Source organism: Eptatretus burgeri, chromosome 13 (assembly GCF_056783735.1).
Source record: "Eptatretus burgeri isolate ZD-2024b chromosome 13, Ebu_testis_v1, whole genome shotgun sequence".
Classification (NCBI taxonomy): domain Eukaryota; kingdom Metazoa; phylum Chordata; class Myxini; order Myxiniformes; family Myxinidae; genus Eptatretus; species Eptatretus burgeri.
The window spans coordinates 9,353,313-9,378,022 of record NC_140973.1 but is presented as its reverse complement, the minus strand read 5'-3'; the positions used below and the strand labels follow the sequence as shown (position 1 = coordinate 9,378,022).

The 24,710-nt window shown below is 46.5% G+C and overlaps 1 protein-coding gene across 4 annotated transcripts in view; it reads right to left on the bottom strand.

Moving 5' to 3' along the window:
• RAB43 (RAB43, member RAS oncogene family) overlaps positions 1 to 23,664 on the bottom strand; it is a 46,014-nt gene extending 22,350 nt beyond the window's left edge. Inside the window, exons 1-4 of one of the 4 annotated variants that reach the window (XM_085851040.1) lie at positions 22,825 to 23,662; positions 14,765 to 14,948; positions 13,207 to 13,350; positions 6,133 to 7,465 (exon numbers count right to left, since the gene is read on the bottom strand). In XM_085851040.1, coding sequence (XP_085707166.1) covers positions 7,428 to 7,465; positions 13,207 to 13,350; positions 14,765 to 14,948; positions 22,825 to 23,043 — 585 coding nt within the window. In that variant the 5' untranslated portion in view covers positions 23,044 to 23,662 and the 3' untranslated portion in view covers positions 6,133 to 7,427. Of the gene's footprint in view, positions 1 to 6,132; positions 7,466 to 11,414; positions 13,351 to 14,764; positions 14,949 to 22,824 lie in introns of those variants that run through there. The other 3 variants (XM_085851038.1, XM_085851041.1, XM_085851039.1) reach the window with 3 other exon arrangements.
• Positions 23,665 to 24,710: the final 1,046 nt, after the last annotated feature.

The following is a 24,710-nucleotide window of genomic DNA, read 5'->3' as shown; positions in this document are numbered from 1 at the left end:
AACGGGAGCGGCCGTTCGTTGCTGCCTGCAACGGTGATGTGCGGTTCGGGAGCAACGGGAGCCGTGCCAGCTCTCGCGATGAGCTCTCGCGCTTCGCCTGCGTAAATGAGGCAATGCGCGCCTGTGTTGTTCGGGCAGTTTCAACGGGGAATTGCGGCGAGCCCGTCGCGTTCAAGAAAGTCACGGGTCGCAACATCGAGTCGACAACCAAGAGACGGACTCGTGATGTGGGTTATGGGTTGCTGTTCATTGCGTATTTGTTTTTCATTGCTCGAGTGATGCGGTTTAATGGTATTGGAATAAATGCCGACAGTTCCTGTGTGAGAATAGAATTGGTTGAGATCAATCGATGGGATTGGCATTATGATCGATATGAGGTGGAGGCTTTGGGGGCGATGGTGGCGAATAAAGAGGTTTGGTTGGCCTCCCATTGCCCCGGGCCGCAGGTGGTTGCTTTGTCATGTGCAGGGATTTTATCGAAAGAACGCGCTGTACGAGAAAATGAGTTTGCAATTGCACCAACGATATTCTTATTGATTTATGACGAGCCTGTGGTTGAAGTGTGGTTTAAATGGAGTTGCTACCGTCTAACTGCCGTGTGGGTCTCGGAGATCGACTCGGAGCCGGGGCTGGTGCGCTGTTCAGCGTTACCCCCACCTCTGGTTTCAGCAAGGTCAGACGTGCCTAGCGCCTGGGACGCGGCTCTCTGTTTTCGCTCAAGGCCGTTTGGACATGCGTTGGCATCTCGACTGATTGTGGTGCGTGGGTTGTTGTGGGGCATTGGTTGCATCCAGCCAGCTGCGCTGTTCAGCGCCCCCACCCAAGGTCAATCGGGTCTGGCGCTGGCGCCACGGCTTCCAGACAGCCGGCTTCCGGCCTCGGAATGTTTATCTGCTTCAGGTCTGGCTGGGGGAGATGTGCCGCCTTGTGGGCCGGAGGCGTTTGATGGTGCCGGGGGAGGTTTGCTCGGGAGGTCGCCGCGACCTCGCCAAAGGCCACGTAAGCGTGAGCCGCCTGGGGGCGTTTTTGCTGCGTAGTGCTGCTGTGCTTCTCGCCTTGCTGCTTCATATCGGTAACGCGGTCAGAGTTTGGTAGGTGCTTTGTGCAACACAGTCTAAGGAACCTGGCCGTTGCAGCTTCACTCGCTCGCATCGACACGTTATATGATGTGATGTGCTTTTATACTTCGCTGTTTTCTTTTTTGTACCTTGTCTGCTGTTATACCGTAGTACTTCGTGCTGCTTATGCTTATTATGATGGTGATCATTTAATAATCATAGTTTTAGGAGGGAGGAGTGTGGTATAGCCTGCGGGCCTGCGGGGCAGGGCATGATGGTGGGGGAGTGGTCGTCGTGATCATCGTGTCTGCCAGGGATATAAGGAGTGCGCGCCGCCTGAGGCGTCGTAGTGGATGCCGTAGTCGCCACGGCTCGTGAGTGTACTGAGTGCGTAATAAAGGAGAGCTGTGGGCAAAGTACGCCCGCGCTCCCGCTGGTGCAACAAAGCCGGGCTCGACTGTTCCTCCGCTCGTGTCTCCCTGCTAAGCATCCCTACCACGACACTACAACAGTCACGTGACTTCGCTTGGTCACGCGACCGCCATGTTGGTAAAGGGGAAAACAAACGCAGCACCGGTCGCAGACGCACATCGTGGTTTTACTTGCACGCAAAGCCGAGTGATTTGGTTTTTTTTTTTCTGTCGATGTATTTCAGATAAATTGTTGATACATTGTGTTCACCCAAGTGTTTGCGATGTCATATCAATATATAGAACATTTGTGAGGTGATGCGTTGGCCAGATATCGAGGCAAAATACAGTTAATTGAGCTTGATTATTGCCCCTACCAGTTCCCCGGTGGTTCGTGGATCGACAACCCGAAGGAATGGCCGAACGTGCAATACCCGGGACGTATGTACACGTATCTAGTCAAGACACCAGGTATGTAATTCAATTTTAAACCAAGTTTTAACTGTGTATTATCAAATATTACTGTACTGGAGTGTTAATATATTATTTCAATTATTTATGAACTCCCGAGCTGACGTGGCTAGTTAGTAATAGTTTTAATTGACCTGCCTTGTCTGTACTGTGTGACGGTGAGTTAACTGTGCGAGTTGTGGGTCACTCACTGACCTGGCAAGAATGTCAATGAATGATTAAAATATTGCTCACATTCATGTTGTATAAATTCTGTCTTATCCCTGATTTTAATGATGTAGTATGACTATGTCTATGAGCGTTGCCGGATGTGAGTGAGCATGTGTGCCTGTGTGTCTCTACGTTTTGTAATGATGTAGCAGTGCGTGGCTGTTTCTTGTGGCTGCTGAGTCGAAGCGCCTTGGCCTGAGGACAAGACTGCAGTGAACTTAAAGGAAAGGCCGACACATTGTTGTTGCATTTAGTTTGCGAGTTCTAATCCTATTAATGGCAATCAAGGGTCAAGGCATTAATGTTTTTGCATGATGTACCATTGCTTAATTGCCCTGGTACTATTTTAATAACTAACCACAGAATATATTTTTCTTTTTAATCTCAGGAGTGTTTACACATGAGGCAATGAAAAACTACCAATCACTGGAAACCCACAATTTTTTTGTCTCTGGTTGGGTGCAGACTGTGCTACACAAAAATGTTGGAGGTAACCATGTTAGAGCCTCTAACATTTGTTTGATCAACCATCAAACTCAAACAATTGATAGAAATTGATTCCACGATTGATGGCTCTAAGCCACAGAAGTCTCCTCTCTGGTTCAGTAGCCCGACTTGGTATGAGATAAAGGGAGAGTTCTGAATTTTTTTGCCTTGTTATTAGTACAACTGAAAATACAGCAACTTTTCGGCATTGTTGCAAATAATAATGTGTAATAAAGGCTACGAAAGAAACCAACTTGTAACAGGTACGAGTCGAGTGCCGTGCGATAGCGCTAGCGCTACATACACCGCTGCAACGCATAGCAGGGCGATCCGAGCGAACGAGGTACTTTGTTTTCCTCTTCGCCAGCGTTGCTATGCTGACATTGCATTATGGGTCGGCGAAGTTCCCGGATGTCCGACCCCGAGAATGACTGTGTCAGAATGATCTGGAACAAACATCCACCATAAATGGGTGAGGTGTCTGTGTGTCTGTGTGTTTGTGTTTGTGTTTGTTTCATGCTTTTTTGTCTATTAATTAATTACATAACATTGAAATGTTGGTTGAGACCCCTTCAACCTTTGAAGACCCTTTTTGACCCTCACAATCCTTAAGACCCCAAACACCCCAAAATACCATTCAGACCCAAAACACCCTGAGGACTCAAAAGTAACATTGTACTAAAGCATATATTAATTGAAACTAATAATGTTCATCACAATAATAATGGTAATATCATTTGGGCAAAATAACAACAAACGTTATATTGTTACGAATCTGGAAGTCATGTGCACACAAACAGACAGCAGTCCCTAAGCTTAGTTATTTCAATAAGTATGTGTATAGTTAGATTCCTCCCTATGTCTAAAGGGAATTACATGTGTGCGCTGCGAAGTTTCTTTCTAGTTAGATTTTTGCAATAACCAACGCCAACAAATCAATCCTTCACTTCTTCGCACCATTGAGGCCATTGCCCACGTGCATTCAACCACGGACGTGGGCGGAGGTTTCCTCACCTCAGAACACTGACTCCGCCCAGGAAAGGAGGAGGTTCCCCCCTGTCCAAACACGGATGGCCAGCACATCACCCCACGAAACCCTGTCCAATCAGGGCAAAGATTACCTCAGAGCTCCGACTCTGCCCCAGAAAGGCAGGGTTTTCCACCTGTCCAATCAGAGGGGGACAGATATCACCCCACAAAACCCTGTCCAATCAGGGCAAAGATTACCTCAGAGAACTGATCACCCCACCCCGCCTGGGGGAGGGATAAGAATCGCCGGACTTCCCTTAGTGCTCGTTGGAGTTGGGTTGGAATTGTCGGAGAAGAAAGGGGTTGCCATTGCTCTTGGTGTGCGTCGTTGCCGTGTCTCAAACTGGTCCTCTGACTATTCCACAGCCGTCGACTTCCATCTCTCATTTTGTCGAGCAATAACCCGGAGTCCGAGCCGGGAATCTCCGCTGACCCTCTGTGAGGAGCGACCCTGGCCCCCGCCTGGACCCCACTACACCGTGTCTGGGCTCGCCGATGATCCCGAGTTTCACACCTGCAGTCACGGGCCAAACCGCACGAGGCAGCCAGGTACCAACCAAACTCTGACCTCCAGCCTGCCTATCCCCTTGGCTGCGAGGGTCGAAATAAAGATAATCCGGGTCCATTTTCTTTTAGTGTGTGTGTGTGTGTCTGTGGTGACGCCATCCTATTAAGTGGAATTGTTAAGTGCTTTTGCTCACTGTACATTTCCTCCATATTCGTGATAGCTCTGCTCTGTCTCCCTCCCTATTATAAATATACCCCTGTTAAACGTACCAGCTCGTTGCCTGTCGTTTCTATCATTGACCCAGCACGGTGCGGGCTTGAGAAATAGTGAAGCCATTTGTGCCGTAAATTGTCATTGGGACCGGCGCGGCTTTGGTGATTTCCGCTCGGTTACGCCGGACCCGAGTCTGTAACACTGACTCGGTTCGGACAAAGCCGGCCGTGGGCGTGGCTTCCCCGGTAGTGAGTTTCCCGTGAGTACTTAGGTAAATTGGACTAGACAAGTGCACCCTACCTGATGCCGTTGAAATATTGGTGACCACAGTCCTTTAAGCGACCCGTCGACTCCGGAGTTATCCAGGGTGACGACCTTCAATTCCGGTGCTTGGTGGGAGACGGCTCAACTGCTCCATCTCGCGGTCGTCCTCTCCACCGAACCTGGCACCACAACAATATCCCCTCTCTGACCCAGGACATGTGGGCTTGGTGAAACACAAGGTAATGCCCAAGCAGTACGTCATGCAGGTTTGCTGCAAGACCATGAAGACCAAGGAAAATTTGGTCCAATGGACCAACGGGCCCACTCGGATATAAAACGAACACACACACACACACACACACACACACACACACACACACACACACACACACACACACACACACACACACACACACACACACACACACACATATACACACACACACACATACACACACACACACACACACATATACACACACACACACACACACACACACACACACACATATACACACACACACACACATATACACACACACACATACACACACACACATACACACACACATACACACACACACATACACACATACACACACATACACACACACACACACACACACACACACGCACATATACACACACACACACACACACACACATATACACACACACACACATACACACACACACACACACATACACGCGTTTCCTCTTGATTATGAAATATTTTTAATCGTTTGAAAATTATAAAATGAATAAATAGACCCACTGTACCTGTAGTTTATCTCTACCCTGACCTAATGTTATAACCCAAATTTGGTAACATTCTGACCGGTCGGTCTGGAGAAGAAGGTTTTTAAAGGAATTTTTGCAATCTTCCCTAAAATTGACAGTCACCCCTTTTGTCATACTTTCGGTCATATGATACACAAGACTGCAATTTAACATCTCTACCCTGTTGAATTAATACCAGGTGGTTTTGACTGCCTGTCGTCCTTCTAAGGTTGGCAAAATGAGTGCCAGCTTGCTGGTATCCTGTGTTAGAGTGGTGACCCATCCAGGAGTGTGCCCAATGGCCAAGAAGACTTTGGCAGCACCAATGCTCTGTACAGAGTCTGGTCCCAATGGATGGATGGATGTTCTGAAGAAGAAGATATTTGAAGAATTTTACTAAGTCGGACATTTTGACGTACTTAAAGTCATGTGACCGGAATGAGCTTTGCAATTCCTGTTACCAGTCACGAGAGGAACCTTGCTGCCAAATTTCAGCCGGATCAGCCCAGTGCTTGGGCCGGAGGAGACGGACGAACGATGCGCGATGACAATACCTTATCTGGAATATTCCAGATAAGCTAAAAAAAATCAACAACACAAACAATGTGAAATACTGCTCTTCCAGCAACAAAATATCCAACACTTTTGAAATCGTGAAACCACTCAAGGGAAAAGTGAAAGGTGGTCAGGATGTGAAACAATATATTGCTCTTTATTTTGTGTATGATAAATTTATTTTATTGAAGTGAAGTACAGCATATTACTTGCGAGATTCAGTTATTACACATTGTGCATTTCATTAAAACAACTTGTAGTATCAAACTTAACTTTTCATAAATCTCTTGAGGTTGTAAATCAGACCTCTGCTGATTTGGGGTGGGGAGGGGTACCCTGGGTGACCCCTGATCCCAAATCCAAAAGTCTAAATGTGAGTGATCTTGTGGACCATCGACTGTATGGCCTATATCAGGTTTCAGAGCAATCGGTTGGTAAATAAGGGACGAGTATGGATCCAAAATTTGGGGGAGGCAGGGCGGGTAATACCCCCAAGGAGCCCCCATGATCCGAAATCGAAATATCGAAGCCTGGGCAATTGTACAGGCTACTGTCTTTTAGTCATGTGTCAAATTTCATTACAATGAGCTCGGTGATAAGGGAGGAGTAGCAAAAGTAGCAAAAAAATAATAATGGACGACCGATCGGACAGACAGCCAGACATCACGACCCATTTTCATCATTTCATTTTTTCGAGAATCGAGATGCAATGACCTCATAAAATCTCGAAGATCCACAGATAGTGGGAGCTTCTTTGCCTTGGTTGTATATTCATCTCACTGATGTTTGAACAGAATCAGCTTTGATATCTGCTTTCCTGGTTTCAGCTCCCATGAAGGATTCCGTTACTTGTTTCCCAAGGTGGAAGAGCTTAACTTTGTAACATCAAGAAGATGCCATCTTCACAAGATTATGAATATGATTATCCTTCACTGCTATGTCAAACTGATGAGTGTGCAATTCCTCAAACAACTTCATGTAAGCTGAGTTGCTGAGGACATCCATGGATATGGCAGCGGACACCCCATCTCCTTGTGCAATTTTTCTACGGGATGTCTTCAGCATCTAGTGGAAACACTTCTCTGTTTCTAGACATACAGAGATGAGATGATGCTTGCTGATGCCTTATGTAAGCCTCCATGGTCCATCATGGCCACAAACTGGTGACTCTTACCATGTGAGTCTGTCAGTGCCATCACGCACAACAAACAGTCGATTTTCTTTTTCATCATTGTGACTACAAATCCAGCAATGCCGTTAATGGAATCCTCTTTGTTCTGTGATACTGCTTCAAAGTTGGGTATACTGGCATAATTGTGATCATGTTCTCAGGTTGTTCTCCTCAAGAAGTCTTATTTCTGAGCAATGCTGATGGTTGATTGTGTGACGTGAAGGATGCTGGTGTTGTCCATCAGCAAACAATTTCTGGTTTCTCTCTTGACATCATGTTTCATTCGAAGATATTTGTATGATGCTTGGAACTGTAAAGCCATGGGGTTATTATTGAACCCACCGTCTCGACTTGCTAGGCCGTTATCTCGGCCAACATGGTATTTAGTTAATATAAGGTGGTTAAATGAGTCTTTATGCATGGATGGTGTATTGCAGTGCCTGTCTGATTTTTCTAGCCATCAGATTATATGTGGACAATATATGGATTGTTTATAAGTGATATATTGGGGCCTCATATGTGATTTATCTTGACCATGGCTTCAAGTGTGACGTGCAATGTTGCCCCCGACATCTTTTCGGCCCAATTGTGACCTTTATTTGATGCACAACCCCATTTCTAACGGTTGCTAGCATTGTTTAATATCCACCTGAGGGAAGTTTGGAGAAAATTTTTGGCTATTCCCTCCATTTGCTATTCCTTCCATTCACAGGTGAGAGATGTGGGTGGGTCTTTATTAGTTATATATTGACTGTTTTTGATGTTTGCATGTGGTACATGCTTGGGAGCCTCATTGGTATGCATTGCTGTCTGTGCTGTCACTGATGATTCACCAATAAGCGATGAAACCGGTCCGACAGCTGAAGGGATGTGTAGCATTGCGATTCTCGTGTGTGTGCAATGTGTGAATGTCTTTTTAGTTGTGGAGGAACTCGGGGAAGGGTTTGATACAGCAGATCACTTACCTTGCATAGGCCTTCTTGGTTCCTTTACACAGCAGTCAGCGAGAGGAGCATGGGGGGTTTTCATTTATTTATATAATCCTCGCCACCTGGGTTTATTTGATTAGACTAGTGCATGCCCGTACATGTGTGGCCGTACGTGCGTGGCCGTACATGCAAAAAAAAAAACTTTCAAGCCGCATGCCAGAAACAACAACCACACAGGCCGTTCCTTCACTCTCGCGTGCCCGTACGTGCGTGGCCGTACGTGCAAAAAAAAAAACTTTCAAACAAATACACAGGCCGTTCCTTCGCTCTCGTAAACGACGACTGGATTGGGGCATTGTGTTTATCTATAAATGCGCATAAGAAATCGAGAAATTATTAGAATACAGTAAGTCATCACTAGCCGGAAGTAGTGCGTGCCCGTATGGAATGTTCACATGCATTCCACGAATTATCGCTTGCATTGAAGTAACAACTGCTGTGATATACACACACACAGTTAATTAAAATAAAGTTTGAAAGAAAATCGAGAAAGTACAGAAATCGAGAAAGAAAGCATACAGTAAGTCATCACTATCCGGAAGTTAAGTTCTCACTGTCCGGAAGTTCGCATATCGCAGTTACGATTATTCGCAATTTAGTTTTAATGGCCAATTATTCAATTGGCGCCAACGTATTTTGCCTTTTCACAATGTCATCGCAAGGCAAAACACAGAGAAGAGAAGAAAAAAAAACAAACAAAAAAAACGTACGTGCAACCCCCCCCCCAAAAAAAAAACAAACTTTCAAACAACCACACAGGCCATTCCTTCGCTCTTGTAAACGACAACTGGATTGGGGCATTGTGTTTATCTAGAAATGCGCATAAGAAATCGAGAAATTATTAGAATACACGAAGTCATCACTATCCGGCAGTCCGTACGTTGTAACCCGTAATGGGGAACGTAGCTGAGGTTCTCTTCCCCATCAGCCACGCCTATGCAGCAACGTGTCTTTTCATTGGTTGGTAAATAAATGGCCATAACTTGGGAAGCACTTGTCCGATTAATATTGTTGTGGTTGACGAAATTCGCAAACCACCATTCAGGTCCCTTAGGTGAGATATCTCTGTAAGTATATGTGTAGTTAGGCCCAAACCCGTTGTTTAGAGGGAATAAATGTCATTAATGCGGGCTGCGACCCTTTTAGATAGCCGTTTTTCTTTTACTATCTTTATTTTGGACCAGCCGCCATTACTACCATTACTACCACCACCAACCACGTCTCAACAGCCATCACACAACAACCACCAGCCGCAACGCCGTTTCACAACAACAACAATGCCAACAGCCACGACCTTTACCGTCACAACTCGCCCTCGCAACCATCGCATCACCGCCATTTCCGCGCCGCTTGTGGGCGCCGATCCTGGACTCGTGCAGGGCGCGCACCGAGCAGCGGGTGCAGAAACACCACAGCCTTTGCGAAGAAAACGGATCAAAAACGACTCACGCCCACTTCTGTTCCGTCCTATCAGCGAGCATGGGGCGATTTGGCCCCGCCTCCAGGTGCGTCGGAGTAATATCGCTATATGCAGATTCATGGATCAAAAAGCATTCACGCCCACTTTTCCTCTGTCCAATGGGGAGCCAGCCAGAGGTAAAGGGTCGAAGGTGAAGGAGCGAGGCCCCGGGGGCTATAAAGGGCCGCGTTCGCTCGCCGGCAGTGGAGTTGAGTTCGGAAGAAGAAGCAGTAGTAGTCAGTCAAGTGGAGTTCTGAGTTCTGAGTTCTGAGTTCTGAGTTCTGAGTTCTGAGTTCTGAGTTCTGAGTTCTGAATTGAGTTGAGTTAAGAAGAAGCAGCAGTAGTAGTCAGTCAAGTCAGTTCGGAGTTGAGTTGGGAAGAAGAAGCAGTAGTAGTCAGTTAAGTGCAGTTTGGAGTTGAGTTAGGAAGAGCCAGTCAAGAGAGGAGTCGGAGAAGGCAGTTGGACGGAGCTGTGGAGAGTTGGAGAGGTGGCGGCGGCGAAGGCAGTCAAGGGGGTGCTCGTGTCAGAGTCGGGGAGCTGCGGAGAGGAGAGGCCGGCAACGCGACCGAGGTCGTGGTGGAGACGCTCGTCGCGGGACCCGAGCCAGGGAGATATCCTCCTTCCCCCGAGCATCAACAACCCCCTCCTGTTTCCCCCCGCGCTGAGATAGTGCGAGAAGGGGGCCCCGTTCCCACCCCATTCCAGGCACTGTCCGCGAGGCCCGCGAAGTCGGGGCGCCACCGCCATTTTGCGGCTCATCATCAGACGGGTAGGCCCGACGCCATCTCGGCCCCAGGCCTGGCTGCCCCCATCATCCTTGAGGGTGGTCCTTTTCTTTTGCTTTGAGTATATGTGTTGTCGGCGCCGTCTGTGAAGTAAAACTGTACAAGTGTTGCCGTGTGCTCGGTAGTCGGTGGTATATCTGCATTGTGTTTTGCTTTTACATTTGCTTTTTGTGTATTATTGTGTTTCTTCTTCTTTTACATGTGCTTTTGGTGTAATTGTACATGTGTGCTTTCCGTTCATCGCGAAATAAATGTGCTTTATGTTGAACTGTTTTTCCCGTTTCGCTTCGTCTTTTCCTTTATTGAATCTCCATCTTACTTCACGTAAAGGGTTGGTCGTGGGCTAAAAACGCCCGATAATTGATCGAACCGTCCAGGTTGACGATAACACCGCTCGGTTATCCCGATAGTACGGAACGGGTCGCTTAAAGTGGCCCGTGTCCGAAGTCGACCTGCGGCGAGGTGCGGTCGCCCGGTCTACCCTCTGTGTGGGTACTTAGGTAGGTCGAATTTGGCGAGCAACCCTATCCCACGCGGGGGCCGATTGGCACGATCGTGGTGAGGCCGAAAGGCCCACCCGTGACTAGTTCCCGGCGTTAGTCCGAGAGGGTCACGACGGGATTGTCCGTCCGGTGGGCGACGTGCCGCGATTCGAGTTACGTGGCCGTTCGCACGCCGGCGGGCACGAATCCGCAACAATATCAAACCTTGAAAAGGCACATCCACAGGGCCCCAGCAATATACCTGGCAAGTTTCAATTAGATCAGACCAGTGGTTCGCGAGAAACAGCGGACACACACACACCTACACACACACACACACACACACACACACACACACACACACACACACACACACACACACACACACACACACACACACACACACACACTGCTGGAATTATAGATAGATTAGAGATGTGGGTGGGTCATTTATACATATATATATATATATATATATATATATATATATATATATATATATATATATATATATATATATGAAAAATGTCTGGCTGAATGTTTTTATATTTGATCTGGCGTGGGCAAACCTCTGATTCTCAGTAAAAGCTGGCTCAGCCCAAGTCATTTTCTCATTTAATTACGAGATTAAAAAATCTCAGCTCATTTGATGACTTCCAGAAAGTGTGATGATTATGTTTGAATGCAGTTCAAATAAATCACAATAGAGGAAGTTTTGGCAACAAACTTACCAACTCTAAATACAAAGCTCTCTCACAAACATTAACACTCTTCTCTTAGCCCTGGTTAGCTCTTCCTAATCTGTGGAGGTGAATTGCTACCATGCCAGTTGACTTGGTGCTGGTTCACACAGCTGAGCAGCCCGGTCATTCTGTGACCTCCAAATGGCAACCATTACTGGATCTTGTCATGTCAAAATTTTCCTCAATCTTCGCTGCTTGTCCTCCTTACCTTGAGGCTCTTCTGACCAGAGAAATAGAGAACAGGATGGCCTAGAGGTACGCATACTTGTCCCTAAGCTGTCTCGCCTGGGTTTAAATCCCGACCCTGCTACAAACTGTCATCCTAATGTTTCACAAGCATGGTGATTCATAAATATGTGTGCCATCCCTCTAGTGGACATTAAATGGGGTGTCCTGTCTGTTGGCATTAGTTGGTATCCAGTGTTGAATGAAAGAATAAATTTGTTACTTTTCATGTCACAAGAGACCTCCACAGATCACAACCATGGTCTACAAGAGTGCAAGGTGTGCTTTGTGTAACATTCTTAAAATTGTACTCTTATATTATTAAGTTTATCATTTATTTTCACAAAAGAAGAGGTTCATTTTAACATAGTGTTTTTGACAATGTCGCAGAAAAAACAAAAACAAAAACAAATTAAAGCATTTTACTGTATTCTTGGAATCTCGTTACGAGACCGAAGCACAAGGTCTGTTGCTTTCACATCGCAGGCAGGATAGTTGTCTGTTTTCCACCAACTAATCTCCAACATTGCTCCCTCCGCTCTCTCTGTCCTCCGACCCTCCATATCTTATGATTCCAGGATGTACACATTTGTCCAGTAACCCCCTCCTGGTTAAACTTCCAAAATCCAGGCTGGCTGTGCACATAATCTTTTATTCCTCACTATTCCATCTATGTAACCACCTTCCAGAGGCTGTTATGTCTCCCTCTGCCCTCCAAGAATTTGAGCACAACCATCTAGCTCGTCATCCGCAATTTTTATCCCATTAACCTTTCCTAACCCAACCATATTAGTTTCTAGTTTCAGCGTTTCCTCCCTCTCCTCTCCTCTCTTCTCTTTTCTTGTTCGTTCTTTCCCTTGATTTTTTTTGTCCCACTGTCAAATCTACCTTGCTCTTTTCCATGAGCCTCGCTCTTGTAAAGAAAACATCAAGGTTTTGGCAAGAATTCTGTCACAGCAGTGGAGCTGTAAACTTTGGTAGTTATTCACCCGTTAACAGGGCTATGACAAGATCAAAGATTCATTCGGTACTGAACATTCGGTACATGATGTAACCAATATACCACAACAGACCTGCTGCTCTCTTGCCCATATTGCATTAATTCTCGACTATATCACCGATAAAATATCAATCTCGGTCTCGTACTTGCTTTTTAAACCGATGCCATGAAAATAATACATTACCGCTACCAGTCTTGCATACTTACCTAATTCACTCAGGTGTGCACAATCTTAGCAACCTGTTAAACACCGACACCTTCCATTCTCAGCAACCACACGTTTTCTTGTCCTTTCCACCCAACCTGGTTTCTGCCTCCCCTATCTCGGCTCCAAGATAAGGCACTTGGTGTTTCTGCACCAACTCACTTGCGAGCCTAATGAAGAGGGCTTCTACATTGAGCGCATCTCGTGCAGACGTTTCCATGTAACCCAGGAGGTTCTGCCTGTGGGAAAAGGCTGCGGCCTCCTCAGACCGCACCTCACGCTGTACCCCATTATCGGCTTTAGTGCCTGCCAACACAGAAGAACAACTTTGTGATATCTCTCGGGACATTGTCAATGACGGAAAAAAAGCACAAACTTTATGTAGAAAATTGTGTAATGGACAGCACTAACAAGATAACACAGAGTACAGTAAATATGGCACCACAAAAAGGTCCAGAAATGACTTGAGCAAAGAAAAGATTTTATCGGTCAAAATGTATAAATAATTATTCAATTAGCAATTTTTTTGTGGTCCATGGTCAAACGAAACACTGGCAAGTGACCAGACAAAGCAATGTCGAAGTTGGGGTCAGCTACCTACAGCCAGCGAGCCATATAATCCTTCGAGTATATTTATCTGGCCCGTGGCCCGCAGCGTAATTGTGTCGAACCAATTTCATCCGGCCTGCAGGAATTTTTTTGCCCGTGATTCGATTTAGTTTTGCTGATGTCATACTTCTGTTGGCAATATCTCACCTATAAAGGAGAAAAATATACCAGATGTGGACATGGAGAACGCCACTATATGCAGGTGGAGCACATGCCATGCTTGCTTGAGTTGCCTGTGAGTCGCCGCTTGTTCTTCATCTTCATCTTCTTTCATATGCAGCACAAGGCTGTGAGGTTGTAACATTTGCTGAGGGCACAGCTGTGCCGCTGATGCAATGTCCTCTGTGGGTTAGGGCAGGAATTTGGAATTTGGTCATGGTGCTGGAGATAGCTTGCCAACTCGTCATGAAGGGCACCGTGGGACTTTAATATACACCAACTAATGCCGGCAGACGGGACGCCCAGTTTAACGTCCGTCCATGGGTTGGCACACACAGTGAGTGAAACACCGGGATGAGAGCTGGGTCGGGATTCAAACCCAGGCTAGGCAGCTTTGAAGCGAGTGTGTGTACCTCTAAATCCTTCCAGCCAGTGGAGCATCAATTAGGCAGACAGCAATATTGGGATGTTTTTATGCATTCAATATTGCTTTTCCTATGGACCATGTCTGCATTCATCTAAAAAAAGAGGCAAAAGTATCTATTTCCTCTATTTTTGGAGCAACATATGTGCCTAGTTTGCAAGAATGTGTCAATTTGTAAGGAATTCAGGTTAAGAGTCAAGACACTCTCCTGCAGGAATGTGCGAAGTTTTTGTCTCTTGCTTTAAGAGTACCGATACCAAGGTCACTGCTCAGCTTGCCAACATTGTACGAGGGGTGACTGAAAAGCAAGCTGGCTATGTCAACTTGAATGACACGATTACCGACCGGTGCCTACATTTTTTAAATCACCGTAGTGGAATCGAAGACCTTTGTCTTAAACTAGACAAACTGCATAGGATGGCAACAGGTGGACAGAAGGTAAATAGTGCTGTTCCTCTGATGAAACGAGTTGGAACCATATTGGTTTCCTTTTAAATTGAGGGGAGAGACAAGCCAGATTCAACGTACCAACAAGGAAGATGATAACTGAGTCGCAGGCATACTTCCTTACATCCTGCAGCCAAGATATCACGGAGGTGAAGGAGGAACGCCTGGTAACATCAAAGCCAATGATAGCAGCATGAGCGCTGCGGTAATAGCTTTGTGTGATAGTGCGGAAACGCTCCTGTCCAGCCGTATCCCAGATTCGCAACTGGAAATTAAGAGCAAAATGATAGATAAATAAATAAACAATAAGCATAATATTCATCAGAACTTTTTTATTTGGTGGGGGGGAAAAAACAAACAAATGAATGAATGAATGTTTGGTATAAAACGAGGAAAGGAATGAATTACAGAATTATTAAATTGTATATCAATCAATAACTGAATTCTACAAAAAAAAGTTTCAGTTTTTATTTGATGTTGATAAATAAACCAGAGTTCATCGAATACCCTACCCCACGCAGTCGTAAGAAGAAAAAAAAAGGACATGGGCGGGGTCTGCGAGCAGCAAATTTGATTGGTCGAGGTGATGTAATACGTTTGTCCAAGTACTGTGAAACAGAAGGGTTTTGAAAATGCCAAAAAGGCGATTGGAATGATTTTCAATTTTGTTTCACCCCAGGCATACAGACAGAGTAAAAATATTATCTCACTCCTCCTCTGGGCATTCACCACCGGGACAAATTCAGAGCCAGAGTACGGCAAAAGTGCAGATTAGTTTTCAGATTTTTGCTCAAAATATAACATTCAAGAGAAATCAAGTTGTTCCTCCATCATAAACTGATGTTTGACAAACACAGTGAACCAATTGCTGAACCCCGCTTCTCCCTTGACACACACACGGGGTAATTATGGCAAAGAAACCAGAAACAAACTTTGTCAATGGGGTGGGGAGGGGGTGGTTTAACAAGGGTGGAAATGATCGTGGTTTTGGATTGGGGATGATCTGAGATGGTGGTGAACAGCTGTTTTGAAGCTCTGGAGGAAAGAGTGCGATTGAGGAATGTGTGGGAGTTTGTTCCAAAGGTGGGGGAAAAAAAACAAGAGCAATAAAGGTGAGCAGTGATTCTTGATTTTGGTAGTTTTACCAGAAGGGGGTAGCTGGCGGACCTTGAGCGCCCTGCGGAAATATGGGGGGGGGGGGATATATTGCAGACAGAGCAGGGGGGGCGAGGCCGGAGAGGAGACAGTAAAGACAGAAAGGCCACCGACTTTCCTGCAGTGAGAGAGTGACCCAAAGACTCAGCCTCATCGCGGAAGGTACCGATGATCCTAAATGCCTTGGTTTCCACAGCGTGAAGCCGAGAAAGGTGAGAGGCGGGAGTACCAGCCCAGAGGGGAGAGCAGTACTCCATCAGGCTGTGGACGAAAGCTTTGTATGTGGTCAGGAGCTCAGGTGTGCCGAGGAAAGACTACACGACGGAGGATGCCCAGTCGGCGACTGGCTTTGGAGGCCAGGTTGGAAATGTGGCTTTCCCAGGAAAGATCATGGCAGATCATGAGACCCAGAAGCAGAGCTTGAATGAAAGGACTTCAACAGGGTTGTTCAGAAAGTAAATTGGGTAGCAGGAACGAAGGGGGGGGGTATGGAGGTTCCAGACGGTCCTTTCGGAGAGAGTGTGCGATTTGTCAAGATTGAAAGACGTGTTCCATGTGTTGGACCAGTTTGTGATTTTATCCAGATGTACAGAAAATGAAGAGGCTGCTGCTTGCTGATCTGAGGGATGACAGATGGTACAGCAAAGGGTGGAGTCATCAGCAAATAGATAGAGGATTTTCCAGAGTCAGAGAGATGATTGATGAAAACCAGAAAATGAACAGGGCTGAGAATACTGTCTTGAGGAACTCCAGCCTGGACAGGAAGAGGGGATGAGAGAATTCCATTTAGGGCCACACGTTGATTGTGACAAGAGATAACCACAGCTGATGCTCACAGACTATGTCGGTAACAAATCTCATTTCAGTCTCTTAGCAACTGCTCGTTGGACATAAAGTCCGACCAGCGATCGCCAAGGATTCTCCGAAGTGACCTGGTACCAAAAGGAATTAAGTCGCCATATCAGATCCCTGGTCAGAGTCCAAGTCTCACATCCATAGAGCTCGACTGGAAGCACCAAGGACCTGAAGACTCACACTTTAAACTTCCTGCACAGGTACCAGCAGTGACACACCCAATGATCCAGTGAATCCATGACTCCCCAGGCCTGAGCCAGATGTTTATTGACCTCTGGTTCACAGCCAGCAGAGGCATGAATATCACTGGCAAGGTAAGTGAATCTCTCCGTGATCTCAACATCCTCACCACAAACATGTACAGACAAGATGGCAGCATCCAACTTGTCATTGAAAGCCTGGATCTTAGTTTTGACCCAGGGAATATGTAATGCCAGCAGCTCCGACTCCTCAATCAGCACTTCGGTGGCCCCCAAAAGGATATCGAGAGTCTCCGCAAAGATGACTGCATCATTTGCGAAATCAAGGTCAGAGATCTTGACATTCCCAAACGATGCACCGCAGCTTTATCTCACCGACATCCCCCCAGAATCCAGTCCATACAAACCCTGAAAAGCATGGGGGGCCAGTTCACACCCTTGACAAACTCCAGTAACAACTGGAAATAATTCAGAGATGGAACCACCACATCTCACAGCACTCAGTACCAGAATATAGTTCAGACATCAGATTGATCAGTTTTGGTGGCACCCCACGAAGACCAAGAATCCTCCAGAGGGCATCCCGATTCGCTGAATCGAACGCTTTGCAAAGATCAACATAAGCTGCAAGCAGCCCCTGCCGAAACTCTCAGCTGTATTAGGTGAGGACCCGAAGAGCAAGGATATGGTCAATCATTGACCTCTTTGGGGTAAAGCCTGACTGCTCTGGACGCTGGTGCTCAAGCAGATGGTAGCGAACCCTAAGAAGAATTATCCAAGCAAAGATCTTGCCTGGCACTGAGAACAGCGTCACCCCTCAGTGATCAGTCCTGGCGATCACCCTTCCCTTTCCAGAGAGGGACAACAAGGCACCGATTCCAGTCAGTGGGATGATGCCTGTGTTCCAGGCAGAGCACAGAATTGCATGCAGCGACACGACAGAAGTTCACCATGGATGCCACAGATCCCAGGAGCTTTACCCCCATTTCAACCGGTTCACTGCAGCATGTGTTTCCACTAATGAAGGTGGATCACAGTTGATTTGAGGGTCAGCACCAGGGATAGTAACATCCAACTCAACAGCTGGTGGATCAGCCTGGTACAACCGCTCAATATAACCAGCCCAGCAGGCCTTCACTTTGGACTCCTCTGTCAAGATCCCACCACCCTCTACTCTAACTGCAGTGCACCAAGGGACGGGCTTGGCGGAACACAATGCGCGAATTCCCTGTAAAGGCCCTGTCACACCTTGACGATTTAGCCAGCGTATGCCTGACATATGAAAAATTTGGCTAAAACGCTGGCACACGTTGAATACGTTAAGAGCACGCTGGCATACGTCGTAGTACACTGGCATTTGTCATAGTATGCCGAGATGTTAGACAAATTTTCCATGCTTGAAATTTTTCGAAGTATGCCAGCGTATGACGCACACGTTCCACATAACGCTGGCCATAAGTTGTCGGCACGTTATGCGATCGTTGGCACACGTCGACACACGTTACTTGTAAGTAACTCATAAGTCGAAACACGTCGAGGTAATGTTTAGCATACCCGAAACTTATTTCCAATCTATGAGTAATGTGTTGTAGGCACGTTACGCGATTGTTGACACACGTCCACACATGTTACTTGGAAGTTACTCATAAGTCGAAACACGTCAAGGTAATGGTTAGCGTCAGTGTTCCAGACTCCCTGGTTTTTTTTTTGTTTGTTTGTTTGTTTTTCTTTGGTATGACGGTGATGTTGACACTTTGATTTCTAGTGCGGTTATAATATAATATAATGAATAGGTTGCTGCTCAACGATTTAAATCATAACCGCACTAGAAATCGAAGTGTCAACATCACCGTCATACCGAAGAAAAAAAAAAGTAAAAAGAAAAACCAGGGAGTCTGGAACACTGACGCTAACCATTACCTTGACGTGTTTCGACTTATGAGTAACGTACAAGTAACATGTGTCGACGTGTGTCAACGATCGCGTAACGTGCCTACAACTTATGGCCAGCGTATGCGGAACGTGTGTCATACGCCGAGTACGTTGAGAAATTTTCAACATGCTGAAAATTTCTCGACGAACTCGGCGTATGATGACATATGCCAGCGTACTACGACGTATGCCAGCGTGCTCTTAACGTATACAAAACTTACCCATAACGTATTCGACGTGTGCCAGCTTGTTTCAGAAAATTTTTCATTCGTCGGCATATGCTGCTAAAACGTCAAGGTCTGATAGCAGCTTCACACTTCTATGTCAAGTGCAGTTATGATTTGAATCGTCGAGCCGCAGCCTATGAATAGCCTATGCCACGTAATCGTCGGCGATACACTGCTGCGCCCTATGCATAAGTTAGACTATGGTTGGGCATAGGTTGTGAACGCCGACAACACGCTCAGCATTCGTTGGTATAAGTTATCTACATGTGATTGAAACGTTCTGTGTATGTTACTAATACGTTATGCATACGTCCAACACGTTATTATACGCCCAAAACTTAAAAAAACATCAATAGTTCAGCGTATGCCAGCGTTTTACATACATTTTGAGACCTTGCCATACGCTGGCTAAAACTTCAAGGTGTGACAGCCCCTTAAGCAGGACGAGAATCATTTCACCATAGGTGATGGTCTACTCCCTCACAGGTTCCTCGCACATCGGCCTCCATGTCCACCCTTAGCGCACGTACAGTTTTATGCCTCAGCTCTCTAAACAGCTCAGCTCTGCCATTCAGCCCGATCCTGTGACTCTCGTCAATGGCATCCCGTGTCCCTTGAGAGACAAAATTCTTCTTCACCCCTTGGTGAATTCCAACACATCCACCGGCAACATCAAGGACGGTAGGCTTGAAGGCACTTCACAACTCTTCAGGATTCCCCAAAGCACCCAGACCTCCCAAATCTCCACCCAGCCTGTTCACAAACTCCTCAGCTACCCTCTCATCCTTGAGCTTGCCAACATCCAGCCTAGGCTGGGATGGTACCATTCTCCCAGATCAAGGCTGCAACTTCAGAGTTGCTACAACAAGCCTGTGATCGGTATTGGTCAATCTCCTTTACCACACCACCAGCGTTGGAATACCAAGTCCAGCGATGAGCCTGTGGGCACTGAAACCATTAACTAGCCACCCTAAGCCCATGACTTTTTGCAAAGGCAAGGAACTTAGTGCTATTCTGTTTCACAGTTCCAGACCCATAGGGACCATCACATGTCTCATAACCATCCCCATCAGTTTCAGTTGATGCATTGAAATCCCCCAAGACTGGAAGGGTATCTCGCCTGGGTCACTGATCAACCACAGACTCGAGCGTGGCATAGAATGTGTCCTTGTTGGTGAGCTCACTCGCCTCAGTCGGAGCATACACAGGGACCAAAGAAACGACATCCAAGGAGTGACGAATCCTTCATCTCATAATGCACTCGTTGACCGGTGTTGTGTCAATTACCATTGGAATCAGCTTATTGTACACAGCTACAGCAACTCATTTGGGCCTGGTAACCATCAGAGCGACCAGACCATTAGTAGGTGTTTCCTCCTGTCGTCAAAGAGTGGGGGTCCCAAAGGCTTTGCCCCAATCTAGTCATCCGGTGAGCTGGCCTGCGGAGGGCAGCTGCACAGGAGGTACTCCCTCAGCGTGGGTTTTCAGATGTCTTTGTCGTATGTTTTGCAGAACGAATGGTTTTATGGTGTCCGGAGTGCAAATCCTGCCACCAACCTCCTTAAAAAAGTAACCCAACTGCAGGAGGATTTCCGCAGACACATCTGGGTTCTAGATATGGATGGCTGTTTGCTCACAAGGAGTTTCTCTGCCCTTTGATAAGTTTTGTTTTTTAATCCTGCTGGGTGTCCATATCCATATACCCTTCTCACCAGGAAACTTTGTTGGGGAGATGGTTTAGTGGCCGACAACCCAACCATGAAACAGATCAGTACAGGTTTTCATGGTACCTGTAGCAAGTCACAGATCTAATATAATCTGGCCTTACCTGACAAAAACAGGAAGAGAGGATGATGGAACTCCATGAAAGGCCACACGTTGGCTGCGACAGGAGAGGAACTCTGCGAGCCATGAGTGAAGATTGCCTTGGATACCATAGGAAGAGTTTGGTGAGCAGGGCTGGGTGCCAGACCATGTCAAAAGCACGTAATATGTCTAGGCATATGTCTCTGATTTCATGTCTGGCATTGAGGACCTCCATCCATTGTTGGGAGAGCAGAAGCAGCATATCCACGGTAGAGTGACCTGGTCTGAATCCAAACTGATGATCGGAAATCAAGCCATTGGAGAAGAGGAGGGATTTAATGTCTGAAGCGATGATGGATTCCATAACCTTGCTTATGATTGGGAGAAGCTTGAATGGTCTGTAGTTGCAGGGATTTGTTTTTGCACCTTTTTATGCAGGGCGGTAATGTTTGCCGATTTCCAAGCAGATGGTAGATGACCTTGAGCAAATGAGAGTGTGACTAGGACAGAGAGAGGGTGAGCAAGAGCAGAGGAGCAGGTTTTTAGGACACGTGGGCTGATGCCATCTGGACCTCTTGCAGAATCTGAGTTGAGGTTTGACAGCAAGCTCTCCACCTTGTCAATATAAAAGGACAGAGTCCAGGAACAGCTGGGTGCAACTGGGTAAAGGTGGGTTCAGAAAGCGATGGGTTTGGGACACAAGATTTAGAAGTAAACACTGAGTTTAAGCATTCAGCCTTTTCACGTGCAGTGTCAGCTATGCAGCCATTTGAGGTAAGGGAGGGGATTGAGGGGGAACATACACCAGAAACACTTATCTAGACGCTACCAGGATTTGGAGGAGGGAGACATATTAAGCCATAATAAAGTTAATACATCCTTCGCTATAATACTGCCGAAGTTTGAGACATGACGTCAAAACTTTGGCCTGATCCTCAAACAAATGCATCGTGATGATGAAACTATGTTGCCGTACGTGCTCCATGCTTCGAGCCTTCAACATGTCATTGTAAGTCAGGTGAGCATTCTTTATGCAATTACGCTTTAATTTATTTTGCTCTGTTCATGATAAATTTTGAGTGATGGAGAAAAATTCCACCAACCCAAAACAATCCCAAAGAGTAATTTACAGAATGAGATTAGAGTAACTACCACGGTTTTGGTCTTCCACTCTCTGCCCTCCCTTGGCTCTGTCCCGCCCAGGTTTCTGCATAGTGCACATTGTCTCCCAGGAACCTTTTCCTTGTTAAACTCCCAAATCCAGGCTCACTGCTCATCTCCACTCAAGTGTTCCTCACTTGTGGAACCAACTTCCCCAGTCTGTGCAGTCACATTTCCCCCCTCCCAAGGGCTACAAGACAGCTGATCACCACGACCTCAGGTCATCCACCATTCACTCATGATCTCTTCTACTCCAAATGACCCCATTCCCAAGCACTCCCTTTTCCTCGGTTATGGTTATTTGTCCCCCTCCCTCACCTCTCTTCATTTTCTCGTTGTCAGTTAGTTTGTTCCTTTGTTTCATCCCCACTTTCCCCTTCCTCTTCTTGCTGTGTTTCATCCAGCTTATTCACCCCCATATGTTGTCTTTCTCCCCCTGCCCCCTCGACTCTGTTGTTGGTGTTTCCCCCTTTCCATTTTGCTTTTGCTCTTCCACGAGCCTCGACCATTTTATGATATTGCAGGTTTGAACATGAGCAATCGGAGCGGGTTACAGTTGCTGGTTTTTTGGGTAATCCGATTACAGATACTCGTTACTACCCAGCACGTCTCAAAGAGAGTCTCGATCGGGTAGAGCAGAAGGCAGAAAGCTTCTCACGAATCAACAAACAGCACCCCAGCCGGAGCTACAAAGCAATATATTAAAGACTCGAGGAGGATAGTAGTATGCAAAGTAGTCCTTGCACAAACTCGCACGTTTTGCACGAGCTTAATTGGTCAAAGGTCAGGTAAGTGTAATACACACCCTGGCCTTCTTTCCCAGCACCTGGACGGTCTTCATGCAAAAATCAACGCCGATGGTGCTTCCATGGTCCTCAGCGAACGTCCCGACGTGGAACCTCTGGGCGAGAGCCGTCTTGCCCACCCCGGCGTCTCCAACCAGGATGACCTTAAAGGACACGTCGAGATCTATTTGTGCTGCCATGGAGGGCGGCGTTTGGGAGGGGGCCGTGCTCTGCTGCATTTTTTTGTAACGTCCGACTGTTGTCGTCTACTCATTCCGGTCTCTCATCATCGCCTGCTCCCTCGTGAGCATGCCATAACGGCGTCGCAAGCATGAGGAAGAAGGAAGGTCCACGTGTCCCTCGACTTCGGGTCCGATGGAGACTGGGCAAGGGTTGGCCTGAGGAGGAACCCCGAGGATGAAGATGTGTATGTTCGTATGAGGATTAGGGATATGACCGATATCCCTCCATGGATGTTCTCCAGATCTTGAAAAGCCCTTCACTGCCCTCGGTCTTGAGCTAGTGCGAATGGCTCAACATCTCGATGATCAGAACGTTCGGAATGAATTTGTTGAAATTTCAATAATGCCACGAGAATAACAACAGGGTTAAGATCGAGGCAACAAAGAGCTTCAACTAAACTTTCACTATAATGAAGTACAGTAATGCTCTCAGGACGTACAGAAGAGGCAAGATGTTGACAAATGAACTTTCAAATATATTCGGTGAATAACGTCATGGTACGGACTGCGGAGCGTCGCAATGCCTGAAGAGACCGATGTCGCGAAGAGCAGAACCCCGCGTCGAGCACCGGTCTGTGAAAAGCGCAGCGACGCCCGGCTCATGCCACGAAGGCGTCTCCGCATAAATTATGTAAATAAGCTAAGCGGAGCAGCCTCGCGAATGAAACGACGTCATCGCCTGACACGCCCGGCTCATGCCACGAAGGCGTCTCCGCATAAATTATGTAAATAAGCTAAGCGTAGCAACCTCGCGAATGAAACGACGTCATCGCGTGGCTCATGCCACGAAGGCGTCTCCGCATAAATTATGTAAATAAGCTAAGCGTAGCAACCTCGCGAATGAAACGACGTCATCGCCTGACACGCCCGGCTCATGCCACGAAGGCGTCTCCGCATAAATTATGTAAATAAGCTAAGCGTAGCAACCTCGCGAATGAAACGACGTCATCGCGTGGCTCATGCCACGAAGGCGTCTCCGCATAAATTATGTAAATAAGCTAAGCGGAGCAACCTCGCGAATGAAACGACGTCATCGCCTGACACGCCCGGCTCATGCCACGAAGGCGTCTCCGCATAAATTATGTAAATAAGCCGAGCGTAACGTCCTCGGGAACGTAACCTCGTCATCGCCTGTTCCAAAGGCGGCACGCACGATGCATATTGAAAACCCCTCACTAAGCTCGACGTTTTCACTTCGTCTTTTCATAACAATACAAAACTATATTTATTTTATTTCATGTCAACGTTTAAAGTCTGATGATGGTTGTTGCTATTATTGTTAATATCTAAAGTAACTTATTCGTCATTATATTTTTACATGATTATATATGGTTTTCTCCCCTACAACTGCCATAATATAATAATGTTGTTTCATAATAATTAATGTTTATGAAATGTGCATTTAATGCATATATTGAACATAATTTAATGAACATGCAATATTATATAATCATCATCCTCTCCAGTCTGTACTCTATAAGAGTATACAAGGACAAGACCGGATATTAAGCATTTGGACACAGTCTGGCATCCCACCTTGCACTCCAAACTGTCTACCTATGGTATCCAAGGCTAACTCCACACATGGCTTCCTGACTTCCTCTCCTCTTGTAGCCAACGTGTGGCTCTTAACGGAATCCTTTCATCTTCTCTACCTCTCAAGG